General features: G+C 29.9%; 1 protein-coding gene across 3 annotated transcripts in view; it reads left to right on the top strand.

Moving 5' to 3' along the window:
- FER (tyrosine-protein kinase Fer) overlaps window positions 1–22,817 on the top strand; it is a 142,365-nt gene that overhangs the window by 28,334 nt on the left and 91,214 nt on the right. For all 3 annotated transcript variants that reach the window (XM_065515163.1, XM_065515162.1, XM_065515161.1), the window contains exon 3: window positions 2,578–2,765. In XM_065515163.1, coding sequence (XP_065371235.1) covers window positions 2,578–2,765 — 188 coding nt within the window. The remainder of the gene's footprint in view (window positions 1–2,577; window positions 2,766–22,817) is intronic.

The raw sequence follows: 22,817 nt of genomic DNA, 5'->3' as shown, positions 1-22,817 counted from the left end.
CGGTTTCGGTTTCGATTAAAACCGAATACGAAACTCTAATTTAAATAACACTGTAATTAAGAATTAACAAAAAAAAGTCCTTTAAAAGCCAAACAGTACTTTGTATGGAGTCCTTTTGCTTGAATAGGCATTTATGGTTTCTTTGGCATACTTTCCACTAGTTTGCGGCAAACGGTGGGATCAATGTTTTCCCATTCCTCAGTAAGAACTCTTTTCAACTCCTATTTAGAGGAAATGTGATATTGTCTCACTTTATTATCGAGGACAATTGTACAACAACCACGTCCTGACATTGTAAGCTTTATGCTTTGGGTCGATTCGTGGTAGAAGTAGTAATTGTTTGATATACTCAGTTTTTGCATTTGGTCCGTTATGCCTTCGATCAATGAAGAGAACCTGGACCAGCTTCCGAGAAAGACCCTTAAACCATCATCGATCCACCATCTTGCTTTACAGTATATTTATATTTGAATTTGTATTATGGTACGAAATTTAAAATAATAGTCGGCTTTATGGACTTAAAATCGACCTTAAGGCTTTTGTAGTTAGGCTGAAAAACTTTTTTTTTTGTCGCTTTGTGCGATATGTATCAAAACAAATGTTTTGTAACTAAAGATATAAAATGTTTGACTTTTTTTTTCCAAAATCTTAAACTTTGTTCAAAATGGACACTTTTTATACCCTACACCATCATAGTGGGGAGGGTATTATGCGTTTGTGCAGATGTTTGTAACGCCCAAAAATATTAGTCTAACACCCACTTTAAAGTATACCGATCGACTTAGAATCATTTTCTGAGTCGATTAAACGATGTCCGTCCGTCTGGTTGGCTGGCTGGCTGGCTGTCCATGTAAACCTTGTGCGCAGAGTACAGGTCGCAATTTTGAAGATATTTCGATAAAATTTGGTACATATTATTTTTTCGGCCCAAGGACCAAGCCTATTGAAACTGGCTGAAATCGGTCCATTATTTCACCTAGCCCCCATACAAATGTCCTTCCGAAATTGGACTTTATCGGTCATAAATGTTTAATTTATAAATGTATCTCCACAAATTGCGCTCCAAATAAGTTTTATATATACAAAATTCATGTCACCAAATTTTGTTACGATCGGTCCATAATTAGTCATAGCTCCGAAAATCCCGCTTCCGAAAATTCAACATAGTAAACTTTCATATAGACATAAATCACACGACCTAATTTCATGGTGATCGGTCCATAATTGGTCATAGCTCCCATATAAGGCCCACTTCCGAAAATCACTCAAAAATATAAATTATTGAAATTTTAAAAGAAAAATGTGTTTGCTCTTTTACTTAGTGTATGGTCGGGCTTGACCGACCATACTTTCTTGCTTGTTTAATTTTGTGTATTTAAGTGTTTTTTGGAAGTCAAATATGGACTGTGGTCAAATATGGACCGGTCGAAAGTAAATATGGTTTTGGATTTTTTTTGGAATTTTGTATGAAGGCATTTAAATACAATAGAGCCATATTCTGGGAAAAAATTTGTATGGACCAATTCTTACGTGTGCAAAATTTTATAAATAAAGCAAATAGTTTTGAAAAATATCAACTTTGGAAGTTGTCTCACATTTTTGTCCATAAGTACGGTTCTACTTTACCATTTTCAATACCAAATCAGCAAAGTATATTTTGAGAAAAATTCTTCCACCTACGTCCTTCCTTCCAGTCTCTGTTGTACCAACAGCAGGCGGAAGAATATAGTTAGATCATCTTAGAATTGTATAAGGCCTTCTTTGGTGCGATATGTTACAAACGGAATGACAAAATCAATATATTCCCATCTTTTTGGAGCTGATATATAAAAAAAGAAATATGTATTAACGCTTAATAATATAAAGATGATCTGAACCAGTTTACCATTAAAAACGACAAGTTATAGTATTGATGTTTAAATACCGGTATTGATAAATCTAAAAAAGTGTAACGCATAATTATGTACTTGCTTGTCGCCTCTCATTCCTTAACACGAAAATTCACTTAACTTTTGTGGAAAATATATAAAATACCTTATTAATACTTATTATTGTATAATATGGGATGTTGTTCGTTTAAATAGTGATGTGTTAATACTTCTGTTTTAATTTTTTTCTTTTCCTATTTGTATTATCACATCACGATCATGCTTTCACACATTTATTGTCTCTTATAATTATCATCACATTTGCTCATATGTAGGTTTTTAATTTAATTTTGCTTATTTAATGTTCAGATTGCAGAAAAATATAATCTGTTTTACACAAATACGAAATGCTCTTACCGCTGTCATTAAAATCGTAACAAATGTTTTTTTTTTTTGTATGTAGCAGATCTTTCTTGTAGTCAGTCTGTTTAATATGTAAACCCATCCAAAACTTAATAGAGTGTTACAATTATTACACGAATGCTATTCACACACTTAATGTCGGTAAACTACAGAGGGGTTTATAAAAATAGCAATAGCGTAGATGATAGCTAATATGATTATTAAGACAGTTAATACATTTTAACAATTTGAACAACAAGCTTTTTTAAATTAAAAAACATTTCTTTTTCTTATTTTATAATTACAGGTAGTCTTATAACAAAATCCTGGCGCTCCTACATGGATGAATTAGATCAACAAGCTAAACAGTTTAAATCTAATGCCGAACAAATCGAAGTGGTTTGTGAAAAACTGGCCCACTTGTCGCAGGATAAGCGCAAGGCCAGAAAAACATACCAAGAAGAACACACAAAAATAGCAGCCAGATTAAATCATGTAAGTTTAATTTATTTTTTTCTTTAAATTTCTTAATAAATTACTTTTCTCTTGATAATAATTTATCAAATGTTGTTCAAAGAATAAACTGCTTGAATGCACCTGTTTTACGTCTCTTTAAATATTTATGAAATTTTTATAAACATTGTACAGCAAATACAGCAATACTCAAGATTTGTTCAACAATCAATAAATAAAGACAGACCGCCCGTCTGTCTGTCTGTCCGCAAAAAAATATCAAACAAATAATCAATAAATAAATATTAACAACTTTTTGTACGCCATTGATCCACAAATTGTCAAATGTTTTGCAAACCATTTTGTTTAAATTGCTACGATATTTTTATTGCAGTAATTGTTGTTATTTTATTGTTATGTTTTATTATTATTTTTTTTATATCTTTTGGTTATTGCATTATGCAGTTGGTTTTATACGTTTTTTTTTCTTTTATTAACCAACTTTTGAATTTGAAGCGTTTTTCATTCATTGAATTTCTTTTGCTGTTTGTTATGAAACCACAGAAATGCACAAGACACCACCGCTACAAAGTACTGCTGTTGAATTTTAAGATAATTTTTATGTTATTTATTTTTAGTTTTTGCAAAAGAAATGGCTTGAATATAAAAATAAATATAATTTCATTGACAACATATTTTTTTTTTTGCAATAGAAAAGATTTAAAAGGGAATATAAAATATAAGTGTAGTACAAGACCGTTAACACTAGAGCGCTCTATAGTTTATTCGGATGTTTTTGAATGCAGTTTTGAATAAAGTATTTGATTGCTTACCAAAAATGAGATATCATGCTCAACTTTTCAAAGTAACTCTAAATTTGTGAACTGTTTTATCAATGGGGAACCTTGGGCAAGGGATGGGTCGCAATTATCAATAATTCGTTATTCTACCATTCACCACTATAGTCTGAAGGTTCGTTAGTGTTGTAACTGTTAAAACTACACAATTTTCTAATCCTCGGTTTCTACATCGAGGTTAAGGGCAAGAAATTGTGCTACTTCTACTGGTTTAGTCCATAAATCCATTGAGTGAAGTTAAGTAGGATTGACTGCACAGAATATACAGAAGTGTCAAATTTGACGTTTAAAAAACGCCAAATCAGATGTTAGGGCAGTTCTCATAAAAAGAGATAGCAATATATTTTGTACTACAATATCAGTAATGTGTTAAAAAACAAAGAAATGTGAACAAAACAAACAAATAAATTTGTAAGACAATTTTTTCGTAGTCTGTGGCACAAAATTTTTTAAAATGGAAAATTATAAAAATGTGTGTATTGTTTACGTGTAAATTTAAATGAAACAAAATTCTTGGTTGTTTTTTACATTTGCAAAATAAAACTCCACATGTACAATGTCAATTAAAAGTAAAATATTACAAAAATAAATGATTGCATCAAACTAAATCGGAAAGAAATTGAATTATTGCGGCAGAAAATTAAGACTAAAACAAAATGAAAAGGGCAGTTACTAAAAATGAAACAAATATAGAACTATATTATTTTCTGTCTCGTGACGCCTCTGTATACTTTGTGATTGACTGGGTAGTTGAATATGAGGACGCTAGTGGTCAGGGTGGCCCTTAATAAACGTAAGCTGGATTTTTGCCAGTTTCACCCCTCAGTTTGGTGAACATTGGCAAAGAAAATCATCCTGAAAAATTTTAGGTAAATTGGTTGGGGTCCCGCAAGCCCTCTGAAATTTTGAGATGCACTTACAAGGGGGGAAAATGCAATTTTTTCAGTTTTTGTAAAAAATTTGCCATTACAAAATTACTTTTGCAATTTAATTTAAAAGAATAGGAATGTGTATTCGTTCTAATGAGCCATTAAAAACAGAAATTTGTCAGCATACGTTATAGTTATTAAAAATTCCCCAGGCCACTAGAACCAGGAATGTAGGAACAAAATTAACATATTTTGGGAAATATTAAAATAAATGCTCATTTTTACTTAAAATATATCCATATTTACTTGTATATGAGTTTTTGGCTTCGTAGGATACCGTTAACCTATTCGCAGGAATAACCAAAAAACGGCACTTTTAAAACTCCGTTTTTAATTTTTTAAAAATTTTGTTAAACAAATTTCAGAATTTTTTGATCATCTCATGAGAATATAATGGGGAATAAAAATATGAAAAATTTTTGAAAATATCTCCTATAGTTTTTCCGTACCTGCGGTTTAAATTTTGAAATTTTCGAGAAAACCCAATTATTTGGCCATATTTTGGCGAATAAGCTCAATTTCTATACTGTTATGAATTTTAAGTAAAACCTATTCATAATATTATAGTCTAGATAATTCTAAATATACTCTAAAAGTTTTACTAAAATTGGAAAACGTTAAACCTTAAATCGTTAGGGTCAAAGGTCAAATTTTTCAATATTTGGAATTTCTAATTTAAAGATAGCGAAATGTTATTTATTTTTGGGCCGATTTTTATGAAACTTAATAAAAATATAACATGAAGTCTAGTATTTGTAATGAAAGCACAAAAATGGAAATTAACCCTTAATGGCACTTGGGGTTAAAATGACACTCAACTTTTAAAATCACGTGCAGTGTATTTCGCTAAGATAATCATTTACCAGGCCGTATTGGTCATCAACGTTGTGGCCATTCATTGTCGATGTGCTAGCAGTTTTGAGACCCCAGCCTAAGGAACTTCATGCTGGATTTTGACCGGTTTCCTCTAAACTTCAAGAACGACTGGCTACTCCTTATGTTGTTGCGCATTGTAGGATGTCCTTTCACAAGACTAGAGCCACGAGGATCCTTAAGCTTTATGCTGTGCATTTTAAGGAATTCATGCTGGTGACGAACTGTTGGTAGGTGACGGATCAGAGGAAGAAGAGCCTTTGCGACAGCTGACAAGACATAAGGAGGGTTATGGCCTCTGTAACTTGTAATGCTGCAGTTTGTTAGAGTCACTTCTTTTCACAATAACTCTCTCCGTTTTAAAGATGCCAAAACCAAATAGTCGTAGTCGTATCAAAGTAGAATAACCTTCTGATTCACTAGCTATTTCGCTTCATGTTTTTAATATCCTGGTTGATTTCCAAATAAAATTCAGCAGAAGTTCGGTTTAAACATAAATCAAAAATCAATTTTACGAGTACAAATTTCTTATATCATGAATTCCATAAGATATCTCAAATGACTGTTTAAAGTCCTTTGAACATTTCCATTTTTATTTTTTAGCTTCGAAAAACTAAATTTAAATTATTGAAAAAATTACAATAAAAAATTCGAGCTGATTATGTATATTTAAATGCGGCCATCAGCGCAAAAGTGGTGTAACCCACAATTTTTTTAGATAGCTGTACTAGTGCTACATACAGTTCTTACAATACCAATATCAATACTAAAGTGGGGTAAAAGCTACCTTTTGGTATTCAAAAGCAGATGCAGCTGATAAATTTGGTGCAGAATATTTCCAAAATTATATTACAAAACAAATATTTTTTCTTATGGATTCTAAAGATTTTTTAAATGCATCTTAAATAAATATAGAGTCTAACGAGGACATAATTATATTTCAAATGCATAAATAAATCAAATCCGACAACAACTTCATTACCAAGTACCTCAATATTTATACCCTTCACCTTCGTGAGAAGGGTATATATAAGTTTGTAATTTCCACAATATAATTTTTCGACCCTGTAAAGTATATTTATTCTGAATCCTTATAGATAGCGCAGTCGAATAAGCCATGTCCGCCTGTGTGTTGAAATCAACGTTCCGAAGCCCCCATAACTTACATACACGTTTCATATTAAATTAAAATTGAGAAAATCGGTCCACAAATGGCTGAGATATAAGGAAAAAAAAACAGGACAACATCGATTTTTGACCTACATATATCTGGATTACTATAGACAATTGGTTATCTAAAAAAAAATTTTAAAAAAAAACTTTTAAATTAAAAAAAAAACAATTTCTTTTATTTTTTTTTATTTTAAATCTAACAAGACTTTACCATTATCAAACATATAGAATTCTATACATTCATTGCTAACTACATTCTCTACCAAAAATATTTTTCCAAAATAATTTCGTATTCATCAAGTGCATTTTTTTTACTAAAGAAAATAATAACAACAACAACAGCAGCAGCAAGCAATATTATCTAAATTATGACTTTAGTACGTGGCCTGGCCTGGTTGCCACAATCAGAAAAATCTACCAACGTTTTATTAATACGGTTTCATTATTATTTTTATTATTATTATTGCTATACATAGCTGTTGTTTTTGTTGTTGCTGTTTTATTATTATTGCATTAAACAGTTGACTCTATTGTTGTTTCTTTTTTGTGTTGTATTTTGTTAAAATTAAGAACCGTTGTTGCATTCTTTAAGATTTTTTTGTTAATTTTACATTAAATTTTTTTTTAGAAAAAACAAACGCGTATAAATTGATTTTGCTGTTTTGGCATTTACCCGTATTGAAGTTATTTATGCCACCATCATCAAACTACGACACTTTGTTTTGTTTAAATTGAATAAACAAAAACATTTTAACATATTTTTTGTTGTTATTTAGTTACCTACATATATAAATTGTACGAAATATTTGGAATTTGTTTACAAGTAAATAACCAATCATGTTCGGGCCCTGGTGGCTATGAGTGCCGACCACTGTTATAGAGTAAGGACCAACATAAATTTAATGTGACGAACCTTAATTCAATTCAAGTATACCTTAATATAGAAAGGCCCTATTTCTTGGCTAAATGAGCAGACCATTTATCGAAATAAACGAAAATCTTATTTTTGTTATGTTAATTTTTGTATATTTTTTCATAAATTTAATTTGTTGCATTTTTGAATATTTGGTTTAAATAATCCAAAAAAATGTAAGGATTTCCTTTTAAAGGATATCGTCCATTCATACTCTCTTGCTTTTACTGCCTTCATTGTTTTCACTCCTCAGGCCAGTTTGGTGACGATGCAGGACATACCACCCCTAAACATTTACTTTAAATGCATTTATGACAAGTTGACTCTAAGATTCAGGTGGACTGAAGCATGATCGTATTGGTCATACAGTATGCTACTAAAAGTAGGCAGCGAAGTCGATATAACCATGTATGTATGTCCGTCTGTATTTTGAAATCAACTTTCCGCAACTTACCAAAAATATTATTTTTATATGTAGTTCTAATCAATAGTGATGAATTTATTAACCTTTCACCGAAACCCTTCCATTATGAATTTTATAGACCTTTTTGTCACTTTGTTCGAAAAGGTAGTCCAACTCCGTTTAAAATCTCACACTTCTGGACACCTTTTTTGTGCTCTTTAATTCTCTCTTAACAAGAGCCCAATATCTTGTTCATGTACCACTCAATACCTTTCTTACCATAGTGACAGGATGACAAATCAGGCCAAAAATAAGTGAACATATTAATAAGTCTTATGAATGAAAGCATCCTTTTTTGTAAACATTCCTTGATGTAAGTTTCGGTATTTATAGATGCCTTTGTAACAAATGTTTGGCTTCTTTTGCCGCAACTACATATTGTTTGCCATGCAAAGAACTTTTTGGGAAATTTTTCTGCTTTTGGGTCCTAAACTTTTCTACAACATTCCCTCGAGCATCAGCAACATAAAAATATTGACCCGGAAGCTGCGAAAAATTTTCCAGAACATACACGCAGAGAAAAAATATAGTGGGGTATGGTTACTGTAACCATTTAAATAGTGTTATAAGTTTTTTAACAATATTATAGTCGCAGTAACTATTTATACGATTGTGGTAACCATAATATTTTAATTCACATGATTGTATCAACCATATATATGGTTACAGTAAACAAGTATATGTTTGTGACAACCATATTTATGATGAATAATTTTATCATAAAATGATGTTCTCAGATTATGATATCCATAAGCCGAGAGCAACATAATATAGTAAGTCCTTCATCATATGAATGGTTGTCACAAACATGTACTTGTTTACTGTAACCATATATTTGGTTGATACAATCATGTGAATTGAAAATTATACATATTATGGTTACCACAATCATGCAAATAGTTGCTGTGACTATAATATTGTTAAAAAACTTGTAAGAATATTGAAATGGTTACAGTAACCATACCCAACTATATTTTTTCTCTGCGTGTACGTTTCGTCATCCATTTTACTTCAATTTCCGTGCTCTGTTGATCATGTGGATCATTCCTTCTAGCTGAACCAGGTTTTCTATCAACGGACAAGTTCTACTGGTACTGTTTAATAACATTGTAAACGGTTTGACGGCAGACCTTTGATTGTTTGGCCAACTTTTTGTAGGACCAAGTTGGATTTTCTTGAAAATATTTAATAATTTTAGTATGCACTTTTTAACAGCACAGATTAACAACAAATGAACATAATTGACATTAAATATAATAACTGAAATTCTTTTTAAAGGGAACTTGATAGAAAAAAATCAAATAATACTGGGGTAAAAAGTTTTAATGAAAAACGTGTGTTAAGGTTTTTTCGATCTCAGTCCTTATTTAATTTTAACCCTCTAACCCGCAAAATTTAAAAAGCTTAAAAAGAGTTGTAGAATAATTTCGTTTAGGATAATTATGACCCAATAAACCCAGAATAGCCATCAGAAATTAATTTGCAAATTAAGTTTAAGAACCAGGTGCAAAAAGGTGAAGAGTGCCTCAGGGTTTAGGTGTGAAAAACAATAATTATGATACGTTTTTTTGGAAAAACTAATGAAAAAGAACTAATAAAAATAAATCGAATCGATCTGGCGACTAAAAGTTAATAAAACTTTGATTTAAAAAAAAAATGTCACACAAAATTTCAAGTGCTGAAATTGTGACATCATTCCCAAAACAGCCGATAGAACAAAAACTAAAAGTCAGAATGCATTTCGACCTTCGAGGAAAATGTTAACAAATCTGTAACTAAAATCACGGTTAAATTTTATAAAAAATATAGTTACTTTTTGAGCTAATTGATGTTTTGTAATGCATGCCTTGAGGCACTCTTTGCGGGTTAGAGGGTTAAAATAATTTCATCCGTTCCAATAATTCTCAGCTGTTTTATAATGTAAATCATTAATGTATCATGGTTAAATATATTAAATAAACACATGCACTCTCTGTGTGGTTAAGACAACGTTCTGAATATAATTTCATGCAAACGAAAGACAAAGAAGTGATTTTTTGCGGTTATATTACGCAAAGATTTTTTCCACTTATTGTATTTAAAATAGTATTGCAGTAAACGTTAAACATTCATTAAACAATATATATATTACCGCATATTTTAACAAGAGCATAAATCCATTAGTCAGTCCATATGGTTTGAATTAAAATTAAATGCATTGCAGCAATACTCACAAACTCTCAACCCTCCTCCGATCGTTCGGGCAACACTTCAGAAGAGTATGTTCAACAACACTCATGCATACATGGCCCATTAAATATGAACACTTTGTTTGTATTTATTTGGTGGTTGCCTTAATTATAAGTTTTGTTCATATTTTTCTGTTTGAATTTTATGGGTTTCTTGTTTTTTTGGGTTTTTAACAATGACCTGCTAAATTGTTATTTGAGCTAAAACTACTCAATAAACAAACCTCCCTCTTTTGCAACAAACCGCTCGTATTAACAGCAACAATCTTAAGCAATTAATCGTTTGCAATTTATAACAATGTGGCAGAGAGACAGACAGCCGGACAGACGGAGGCATAAATACACAAAAATTGCATGGACATGTGTTTTTTTTTTTGATAATAGTGCTTGGCAGTTAAAGAATTTTCACGGTTTTCGTCATTAATACAAGTACATGACGTTTTTTTTTTGTTTCCCCTCCGATACATACAGAAAAACTCCACCCAAATTTATTTTTATTGCAACTAAAATATTAATGTTTGTGTATCTGTTTGCATTTAAGTTATTAACAAAATCAGCTGAATCACATTTATTTATACTTTTTGTGTTAAATATTGAGCATATGTTTCTTGCTAAGAATGGAAAACATACAAATTTTATTCAGCTTATAAAAGTTTTCTAAAACTCAAAGTAAATCATGAAAACAAACTTTGTTTTTTTTTTGCATAAAGTTTGTTTTTGTGTAAAAATTTGTTATTTTTTAAAGTGAAAATTGTTGGTTTTTATAAAATAAATTTTGTAGCTTATGCAGGAATTCCATAAATCATAAAATTGCATTGTCTATTTATAAGAAACTAAAGTTTTAATGCAGTTAAGGAACATGAACATGAACAAAAACTATAAACTTGTTTCTTGGTTTTAATATTTCATGGTCAATGCTTCTATAAACAGCGCTATTGGTGCACTATGTCATATCAGTGGTTCTCAAAGTGGGTAAGTGGGGCCTTATTTTGAAATAAACTAGATGTATTCAAGTGAAACTAATGTCTCAATATTGTGATAATTTCAGAACGATATTTCAATATTAGTTCCCTAACAGTCAATAGGGCCCAACAGTGGATCTTATAGCGTTACCGACTCGGATATTTAGTGAATCGTAGTGGTTTTTGGATAATAGTTCAGGTTATTACTATTAGTGAGGCGTTCAAAATTTCCATCTAGTTCTGTAAATCGAATGGTTTCAAAAACGAATAATTGACATATTGATATTTTTCAAATCGTGTGGATTCGATTTACAGAACACCAGTATATGTGAATTCGTTTTAAAAACGAAAACGTTACTTAGATTCGGTTTGCAGAACAATATGATTGTAGTAAATAAATATATGTTTATGACAATCATGTTCTTAATAAATTATTTTATCATAATATCTTATTATCAGGGTATGATAACCATAATTTATGAACAACACACTATGGTGAAGTATTACATCATAAAAATGGTTTTGACAAACATTTACCTATTTACTACAATCATGTGAATCGTAACTTCAACATATGGTTACTGCAATCATAAAAATTATTACATATATCATATTACTGTTAAAAAACTTGTAAAATGTTTTGTTACTTGAATTATTCGAACGAGTTAAAGTCTTTTATTAGAATTATTCATTATATTAGAACAAAAGAAAAATCTAATAATTAGCAAGTTCTTAGCAAGTTCATCTGCCTTTTATTTTCCATGAATATCGATCAGACAAAGTACCAGCTGAAAATCTGTTTTAATGGAGCTTAGATGAGCTTCCTTATGTGAGAATCCACCTGGTATTGTGTGTAGACTTCTCACTATACCGCCTTCCCATCGTCAATCATACTTCCCGGGTAGGGTTTGAACTCGGGAAAATATCCCTTGAATATTTTTGTAAGAAATTTTCAGGTAATTTTTTCATACAAACTTTTTGTTTAAAATAGAAACATTTCGAATTAAAACAAATTGACTTTTTAGGCCTAAGGTGACTAACATTCAAACTTCTTAAGATATTCATATTTAAAGAAAATACATAATGACATAATGAGGTCTAGTATTTATAATAACAGCACAAAAATGGAAATTAACACTCAACTTTAAAAAACATAAAAAACCTTGTAAATTTCAATAGTGCTGATCAAAACTTGATTTTTAAAAGAAGCAAACTTAAAAATATTGTATCGTGCAATAGAAAGTAGTAGGTTCACTCATTTTAAAAATTTTTCACAATTGTGAGCAATTTTTGCCACACATTTTTTAAACTGCAAAATATTGTGTTTATACTTGATTTTTGCACCCTTCATTTTTCGTGATTTTAAAATTTGAGTGTCATTTTAACCCCAACTGCCATTAACACATTGACTGCCACGTCGGACACATATGTGTGACACTGCACTATGCGGTTTACACCACGTCGGACACATATGTCTGACACGAATTTTATTCTCTCTAGCCATGTCAGACAATAGTGCTGGATTTTAAGAATTTTTTCGATGTTGTCTGGAAGTTCCTCATCTGTTCCACTGTAATCTTCACATTCTTCATCACTTTCTGAACTTGTACCGAGTATTTTTTCTAACTCAGTATCCCATAAAAAAATCCTTTTCGCCATTTCGTAAGACCCTCTTATTTATAAAAAAAATCGGTTTCTAAGTTTCATCAAAATTGGCCCAAAAATATATAAAATTTCGATATCTTTAAATTAGAAAATCCAAATATTGAAAAATTTGACCTTTGACCTTCACGATTTAAGGTTTAACGTTTTCCAATTTTAGTAAAACCTTCAGAGTATATTTTTTAAATTACCTGGCCTATAATATTCTGTAAAGGTTTTACTTAAAATTCAAAACAGCAAGGAAATTGGGCTCATTCGCTAAAATATGACCAAAAAATTAGTTTTTCTCGAAAATTTCAAAATTTAAATCACAGGTACGGAAAAACTATAGGAGATATTTTCATATTCTTATTCCCTATTATTTTTTCAATAAATCTTAATGAGATGATCAAGAAATTCTGAAATTTGTTTAACAAAATTTTTAAAAATTTGAAAATGGAGTTTTGAAACTACCATTAAAAAAAACTTTATTTTTTGGTATACTTGCGAATAGGTTAACGGTATCCTACGAAGACAAAAACTGATACAAGTAAATATGGATATTCAGGCAAATCCCGGTATAACGAACGATATGTTGTTAGGCTCATTCGTTAAATTGAAAAATTCGTTATATCGAGATGTTTTTTTTTAATTTTGGACAACTTTTTCTATATTGGAATTTAACTAAACTAGCTTGGATGAGCGGTGTGACATTAGGATGCATAAATATCGTCCAAATTTGTATATCTTTAGTAGTTTTTACTAAATGTTCTTCTGGAGGATGGCTTGGTGCATTATCCACGATTAATAAAGCCTTCATTGTTAGGGATTTCGATTCGGAAAATGAAAATTAAACTCAGGAACAAACGTTTTAAAAAAACAGATTTTGAAGATTCTAGATTCCACTTAATTTGTGTAAAGATAATTTACAGGAAACACTTAGTCACGATAAAATGTTTTTTTTTATTTTCTTCAAAATACATGTTGAGAATTTTGTTATTCCATATTTCATTCACGTGAATTATAGCCTGATTCACAATATCGAATGAAAGATTTCGTTCGCATTCGAAGCCAAAGAAAGCTGATTTTGGCTTCCCTAACTTCGTATTTATGTGAACGAATTAGTTTTCTTTTGCTTAGAATGCGAACGAAATCTTTCATTCGATATTGTGAAAACAAGCAATTAAAACCATTGAAAAATTATTAACCATTTAAAACGGTATTGTAGCGTCTTATTTTCTTATTTTTACATTCTTTACTACTTTTGTTTTTTATACTTTCTGTTCGTTATATTGAGCGTACAATTTTCGAAATATTCGCTATATAAGTTTGCCAATGCTAAAAATTTGGTCGTTTGTTTGATTTCGTTATATCGAGCATACAATTTTTGAAACGTTCGTTATATAAGGTGGTCAATGTTACGCATTCGACTGTGCGTTAAATAGGATTTTCGTTAAAGTGAGATTCGTTATACCAGGATTTGCCTGTATTTTAAGTAAGAATCAGCTTTTATTTTAATATTTCTCATAATATGTTAATTTTGTTCCTTCATTTCTTGCACGTTAATGGCCTGAGGAATTTTGAATAACTTTAACATTTTTTTTGACTATTTTCTGTTTTTTATGTCTCATTAGAACGACAATTACATACATATTTCTATTCTTTGAAATCAAATTGTAATTTTTTAATGGCAAAATTTTTACAAAAACTGAAAAAAAATTGCATTTTCCCCTCGTAAATGCATCTCAAAACTTTAGAGGGCTTGCGGGACGGCACGTCTTAACCCCAACCGATTTACCTAAATTTTTTTCTGGATGATTTTTTTACCAATGTTCACCAAGCTGGGGGGTGAGACTAGCAAAAATCCAACTTTCGTTTATTAAGGGCCCCCCTATTGTAGATATTATTAGAATCATATATGATCATTGTTCTTTTTATGTGTCGATCTTCCATTTTCTTTGCCTGTTCGCCATATTTTCTCTTCACTCAGTTAGTTTTATATCTCCCGACTACATTTTTTCATAGACCACATTTTCAGCCTACTGAAGTTGAATCATTTCGGAAATTACGCATATATCATACCTTAACGTGGTTCTATATTGTTGCTCTAAGATTGTTAACGTTTCTGTAGATATTAGAATTCTACGCGATCCTCCAATATTTGGGATAATTCTGTTAAGTGAATTGTTTACAGCTGTTGCTCTTTGAAATGCAAAAGGAACTGTGGTTTCTTTTTACTGTATACATTCCAGATTGTCACTTTAGTGTCTCTCAGTAGTTAGGAGTGTAGCTAATTTTTTGGTACAGCAACAGTAGTTATTTTACCCACCAGAAGTAATCTAATTGTCAGGTAGTGTCTCTTTCTTTTCTTTTTAGAAATAAACAAATTTACTCACTACAAAGAGTATTATCACCACTAGTATTATCTGACCTAGTGTAGCTGGTGTACGGAAGATTAGTGCCATTACAGTAAGAATATATGTTTGTTTACAAGAAATCGGATATTGGACTGTCTGTGACTCCCTGAGATTGAGTCAACTACTAAGAACAGACTATTATAATGTCTCCTTGTAGCTGGTATCTGATTGTTGACTATTAAGTTGCAATTAGCTACCGCCTATCACACTTAAGTGACCAAAAAAAGGTTTAAGAATCGCTGCTATTTTAAGCTCTACTACTACTAGTATTTTCTAAAACTAAGCAAGAATCATGTTTTATTGTCATTTTTTATTATTTGCACAAAAATAAAACAGAGGTTTTTATACTCAACAAACATTGTTGTTGTATCCATATGTGTAGAATATTTGTTGTAGACACATACTCCTTCCTTCTTTCAACATTTATGGGTTTTAAGTTCATTTTTTTTTTTTATTTAGCTAGTCAATCCGTACCACAACAACAAAAACACGAAACTATAATAGACAAATAATTTACTACATTTAAGTTGATTTTTTTTTTCTTCTATCTTTTAGATTTCAGTTTTGTCGAGGCGAAAATAAAAGCAACTTTATATGCAAGTTCGTTGTTCTCTAGATTCTTAGATACTTGTGCTTAACTAAATTTACTATACATGATCTGGGGTTTTGTGAGAGGCTGACAAAAAAAAAACAGCAACACTTTTAATGGTTGTTAATGTGTCTAGGATTTTAGCAGGGTTTAAGATTAAAACAACTGAAAATATGAAGAGAAATTAATCAAAGAACTGTAAAGAATCAAAAGCAAATGTTAGAGCTTAAGGCTAAAAGCTTAAGTTTAAAAATAACTTTTTGTATAAGACCCCTTTTATAAATTGGGGAGGGCGCTAGTTTGATTGGTCTAAGTTTTTATTTAAAAAAAAGAAAATTTCTTACAAATTTAATTTAAGTTATCGTTTCTTTCCGCATTTTGAATAAACATTGTTTGATTTTTCTTTTTCTTTTAAACTTTGAAAAACTAATGTCAGTGTCAAAAAAACAAAATAAACAAAAAAAAATTTAAAATTAAATAAATAAATAAATCCTACACATAAATGCCATAATTTTCGCTTTATTTATCATTTTTCTTTGCAAACTAAACAAATATTTTATTTTGAAATAGAAATTAATTTTTAAAAATTATGCTACGCTTGGCAAAATTTCAATAGATAATTTTAAATTCACTAGCACATGTTTGCATAAAAGAATTTTTAATAATTTATTTTAACCTTTAATCTGAACACACAGAACACATTATTTCTAGATATATTTTTAATACGAATTGCAGGAATACATCTCTCTCAATGATGATATTACAACCCGAATATTTATTTGAATATTGCAAGCTATTTGACCGATTTGACAATAGCAGCAATGTTTTCTTTTAAAGCTTTAAAAATCGTTTGGGCAATTTTGACCCTTGTGTACAGGTTGAGGTTTAAGTTTTGCTAATTTTATTTTGTTTTTCAAATGTAAATAAGTTTGGTTAATTAATAATGAAACAAATTATGTTTTAATAATAGATTTTAATATAAATTAGGTTGGCTTTTGTTGTCTGCTATAAGTTTATATTATTTAATCATTGTTTTTATTTTTTTAGTTTTTGGGTCAATATAGAATTTTATGAAATTTTTTTGTTTTAAATTTCAATGTGTTTTTGTTTCTTTCTATATTTGTCTTTAATAAACAAATAGCTTTATTTTCATTAGCTAATTAGACTTGAAATATATTTGAGAATAGTCTGACGGATGGACGGACAGATAGTCAAACTGAACAACAAACTGACAGTTTGAAAATATTATTTTTACCACACATGGCATTATTATTACATAGTATATACGTTTTATACAATGTTATTTACAAAATTCTCTTTACAAACTAAACTTTGTTTATTTTCATTACAATTTTATTTTATAAACTGAAAGATGTAAATTGCTGTTTTTGCAATTGAAAAATTTTTAAAATAAACAATTTTTGTTTTTATTGATATTGTGAATCGAAGGTTTCATATTTTATAAACAAAAAAACTTGTAGAATATGAAACCATTCATCCATCCAACATTGAGATGAATGTTTTCATTAATATTATGAAAATTGATAACCCTTTCACTACAAGTTTTAACTGGAGGTGTTAACAGATGTTTTAAGTATATCATATGGTTGGTATTGATATCAATATTGACTGATATTAATATTAAGGTCCTACGTTTCCTGGTTTATCCGTTATATCAAATTAAATTTTTAGTCCTGGAAGCTTATACTGAACCCCCAATGATTTTTTTTAATTTTTTTTTATTTTTGTATTTCCCTAATATGTTTCTAAGCATTCTAAATAATTTTTATTACAAAATTATAGTTTTTACAAATTATATATGCAAAAAATCGAAGACACTTTTTTATAAAAAAATTTTGGCTTCAAAAATCTATTTTCACACATTTTCAAATTGTTATCAATCGAACACGAATAGCGATAAATCAATGAAATAAAATGTAAACATCTCTAAATATATTTCAAAAATAGACTCAAAAACAATTTTTAAAAAATGTTATATGCAAAAATCTGAAATGTATCCATATGGATACAATGTAGCGAAAGGGTTAAATAGAACTTGCTGTAGGTCTCTTACAATTGGTTTAGATAATTTAGAATTATAGTGAAGGATGTACATTTTTATAAAAGAAAAATTAAAACCAACCTGTTTATACTCGAAACGACCCGAGTCTCATTCGGCAAACATTTGTCAACACAGCGACAGCTCACAGTGAGGCAGAATCGAAATTTTTTGGAAATAAATGTGGCATATCTAAACGGCTGGTCCGATTAGAACAAAATTTGACGTGGGCGTTGCCAAGGAGTGTTCGAGTTCATGTTATTAAAATGGGCCCAACTAATGCGCCAGGACCGGCGCTATGGGGGCTCAAATTAGGGTACCTTTGACATGTAAAATTTTTAAACACATGCCATTTTTTTATTTTCCATCCGATTTCAAAGATTTTTATATTTTTGGAAAGCTAGGCCTTGATCTCTTATAATTTCCAAGTTTTAGGCATTTCAAAATTTAAATTTCAAAATTTTGCCATAACTTGGTCCGCTTTTTTAAAAATATAGGGCGTACTTTTGGACCGAATTTTTGTTATTTAGACAGCTAAATTACCAATAATATACAAAAGATTTCGGAGCAATATCCAAAAATAAACGATTTTCAATTTAAAAATTCAAAAAATAGTAAATTTTTGCTGTTTTTTGGGCGAAAAGGTGATTTAACTCTTTTTTTATTAAAAAAAAACTTTCTTTAAGAACATTTAACAATTTTATGTTCTTCTGTAAGATATCTTTACGGAGAACATTTTGGTATAAAAAACATGTTAAATTTTTCAAATATGTCGGCCTTACGCCCTGCGGAAATTGACCTATTTTTTTTATCAAAATTTCAACATTGTGCCACATGTTCTAAAATACCAAAGCTGGGATCAGAAAACGGAAAGCAGCTTTGGAAACCTTGGTATGATAACTATTTATCCCCAAAGAATGGAATGTGGATCCTATGGGAAAATTGTAAAAATTTAATTTTTGGGATTTTCGCTCCAATTTTTAGGAATTGCAGGATTGCCTTTGACCTTTTGACAAGTTTTTTTTACACTTTGCTGTTTAGAATGACAAATTTAAAAAACGTTAAAAATGTCATTTAGTTTTGTTAATAAATAACGATTCTATTACATATTACACATTTATTAAGTTTCTAAAACTAACATTTGTATCAAAATTTTAATAGGATTGCAAATATTAGGACCAATTTGATCTACATTTATTCCGAACTATTTTTTGATAAATTTTCTTAATATTTTATTCAAAAACAAGTCATTGGTTCTGACTTAGTCACATTTTATACTAAAATATGAAAAAGTGAAATTTTTTTGAAGTCTGAGTTTTAAAAGTGGCGTATTTTTGAATCTAATTGAGAAATTGAGATATTATTTAAAGACTCTTAAGTGACAATTGTATTCTCGCTATATAACAAGAGCTGTATAAAATAACCAATTGACTTCTCTCTGCACTGCAAAGAGCACATACGTGTCAAATGACCCAAAATCTATAAATTGGAGTCAGCCAAATGGTCAGACATTATTGTTACAAAGAACATAGTATAGTTGTAGTAACCATGTGGAATCATGTTTTATGTGTACGTGTAGAAAAGTGAAAGAATAAATTCTTTGCTAAATCTGACCGAAAGAATAAAACTATATTTGTTTACATTAAATGTATAAATGGAAATAGTCATCATATTTGATTTATTATAGAAAATAAATTGTACCATAGGTTCATGTAGAGTTGTTTAGAATCAATGTGTGGTCTGGTCTGGCTTGGTACACGAGTAATTAAATAAATAATATGTATATGTATTTGCAACTTACTCTTATTACATATTTTTATATATGATTATTTTTAAACATTTTTGCGGTTTTATAGTTTTCATTTCATTAGAACATTAACCCATTTCAACGACAAAATAAAATAAAACATTTTGAAAAATTATAAAATGTATACACTTGATTGTCAGGTTGCAATTAGCTAAAGTCAAACATCGATAATATTGCGCTCTTATCAGGAGTTTTTCACAGAAAATAGACAACTTATACATTGTATATTACTCAGTATTTCTAAAGAAATTCTTAACTAAAGGGTGTTTTTTTATGGAGGCGGAGAACATTAAATTAAAACTGAGAAAAACGTTTTAATAAGCATCCTATAGGATGGAGAAACATGGGTACAAGAAATTTTTTTTAACGCTTTATTGATTTATTGAATCTGTCTGTTATCGACCTTACAATAAGTATTTAAATCTTATAACTAAAATTAAAACTATTTGCTCTGCAACAAGAGAGCCTTAATGGTTAACTGTCACTCATCTTAGCGGGGTGGTAGATCTGCTCTATGGAGCCTGGATAGGGTTTGGATCTGCACAAGTTATCTTGCAAGCATATTGGGAAAGTTTCGTAGCTTCACAATATATTTCTGACGGACTTTCTTCAACTCTTCCTTTACCAATGTCATTTCTAAGTCTCTGTGGATGTTTTCATTTCTTATGGTGCTCCCCGTCATGGTCCTAAGAATTTTAGATTGGGCCCTCTTCCCCATAATTGAATTCCATATGTCCAATTTGGTTTTAAAACGGTCTTATACAGGATGACTTTATATTCAAGGCTTAATTTTGATTGGTCACTGATTAACCAATGAAAGCTAGAGGCTTTTAACTTCATGTGAAGTCTTTTGGTTTCTATGTGTCGGCGCCAAGTAAGTCGTCTATCTAGATGAATACCAAGGTAGGTGCCATAATCAGACTGAGGTATATTAACGTTGTTGAGTGTGACAGATGGGCAATTTCCTCTCCTTAGAGCGAACGTAAAAAAAAGTACAAGAAATGAACCTGTTAATTGGCCACCTTGTTCATGTGATTTGACGCCATTAGATTATTTTCTCTGTGGATATGTTAAGTCCCAGGTCTATGCAGGAGACCTATACTGTTATAAAAATGATCTCAACTCCACAGTTAAAAGTTATTATTCAACATAAAAATAAAAGTTCGCATGAAACTCTTAAAAAGAGTTTTAAATAAAAAAACTCATTTGAGGAGATTTATTTTTCCCGTCAGAAAAAAAACTCATATGAGGAGTTTTATTTTTTCCGTCATAACAAAAACTCACTTGAGGAGTTTTATTTTTCCCATCAGAAAAAAAACTCATTTGAGGAGTTTTATTTTTTCCGTCATAAAGGTCATTTAAAGAGTTTTATTTTTCCCATCAGGAAATAAAACTCTTTTCGTTTGTTTTCTACTTTTTCCAATATCTTTCTTTATGGAGTCTATCTGACAACAACAATTTGATAATAGGAATCCAACAATAACAAATTAAAATCCCACTTGATTTTATTTTAATGCCAATTTATTCAATTGCAATGCAACATGATTGTAATGATCTGACCAGCGTCAAGCTTTAGGTGTCAATTTACATTAAATAAATTTTATTTTCTGACGGGAAAAATAAAACTCGTCAAATGACTTTTATTTTATGACGGAAAAAATAAAACTCCTCAAATAAGTTCTTTTTATGACGGCTATTTAAAGCTCTTTTCATGCGAACTTTTATTTTTATGTTGAATAATAACTGTTTTAGATGGATTTTTATTTTTAACTTCACAAAATAACTGTTAAAAAATAACTTTTTTGATATCACATATAACCTTTACGGTCTCTGATATATACTCGTAATATCCCCCTAAAAAAAGGGTTAATATTTATTTAATATTACAGACATATTGAAAATATTTTCTTTGTGTCTGTTTTTATCTCCACACTTATTTTATTGTATTTTCCAAACATTTATTATTGTCATTTCCATTGTGAATGTCACAGAGTTCCGTGTACTTGGTTCATATCGAATAGAATTGTTAAGAATAGAATAGATGAAATATAATAGAGAGTAGAAAGAATATAATTATATGTATTTAACAAATCTATACAATTGAAGCCATACAAATAATGTTTTAACAAATAGTTAACGCTTAAATGGGCAAAAGAATTTTGATTTTTTTTATTATTATTATACTCGTATTTAACCGGAAGAGATATATGTATTCACATACATACATGCATATGGGCGAATATGTTTAATAAAGGAAAATTCTATAACGCATTTTCTATTATTTACTAACGACTTGTTGTAAATAAAAGGTGAAGGTATCTAGCTAAGTATTAAATAGATAATAGTAAGTTAAAGAATGTTTTGAAAATAATTCAAGTGTTACAATAAATATATTTATGTTTATATCTATTTGATTTAAGTTGATTATGTTGTAAAATAGGAATCCTGCACAGTGGAGTTAATCATAAAAGGTAGGAAATAGGTTTTGTAACTTTTGATCTTGAAATATTATTTTTAAATTGGCTACTTGCATTTTCAATTGGTCTTCTTTGAGGATAACTGTGAGGAACATGGGGAGCTCTTCTACAAGGACAAAGTGGAATAAATAAGGATATATTCTGTCACCGTTAAGCACTTTTTCAATGTTCTGAAAATGGTCAAGAAGCTCCAACGTAGACTTTAAAGCATTGGTAGGCGTTCATATTGTTCAGATTACGAAGATTTTCGTCAATTTACACGTACACAACCCGAATGTAAACAAAAGAAAATTATACTTAAATTTCGGACGGATAAGATGGAATTAATAGTAAGAAGATCAGATAAATTTATCTTTTGACACTTGAAACAACTTGAAACATGTGTTTATTTCAAAGGACATTCAACTGAATTTCCATGCTCTGAACTTCAAGTGTGTCTGATACCCTAATATTTACATCACTCATAAATACAGATGAAGCGATATGATCAATCGTGCATCAAAAAATAACACTGAGTCTTGCAAGCATTAAAATCAACTCTCTTCTCACGATTCTGTTTAAATACTCTTTCAGCTCGACTACCATTATCTCTAAAATAAGCGTTACCGAAATAAGACATAATATTATTACTGAAATAATCCTAAATTAGGTTACCTTTTAACTGTTTCGAATCGGTAGGATTTCATAAGTAAGAAGATTTAAATTT

The sequence above is a fragment of the Calliphora vicina genome, chromosome 1 (assembly GCF_958450345.1).
Source record: "Calliphora vicina chromosome 1, idCalVici1.1, whole genome shotgun sequence".
Lineage (NCBI taxonomy): Eukaryota > Metazoa > Arthropoda > Insecta > Diptera > Calliphoridae > Calliphora > Calliphora vicina.
This window is presented reverse-complemented; position numbering and strand designations above follow the sequence as displayed.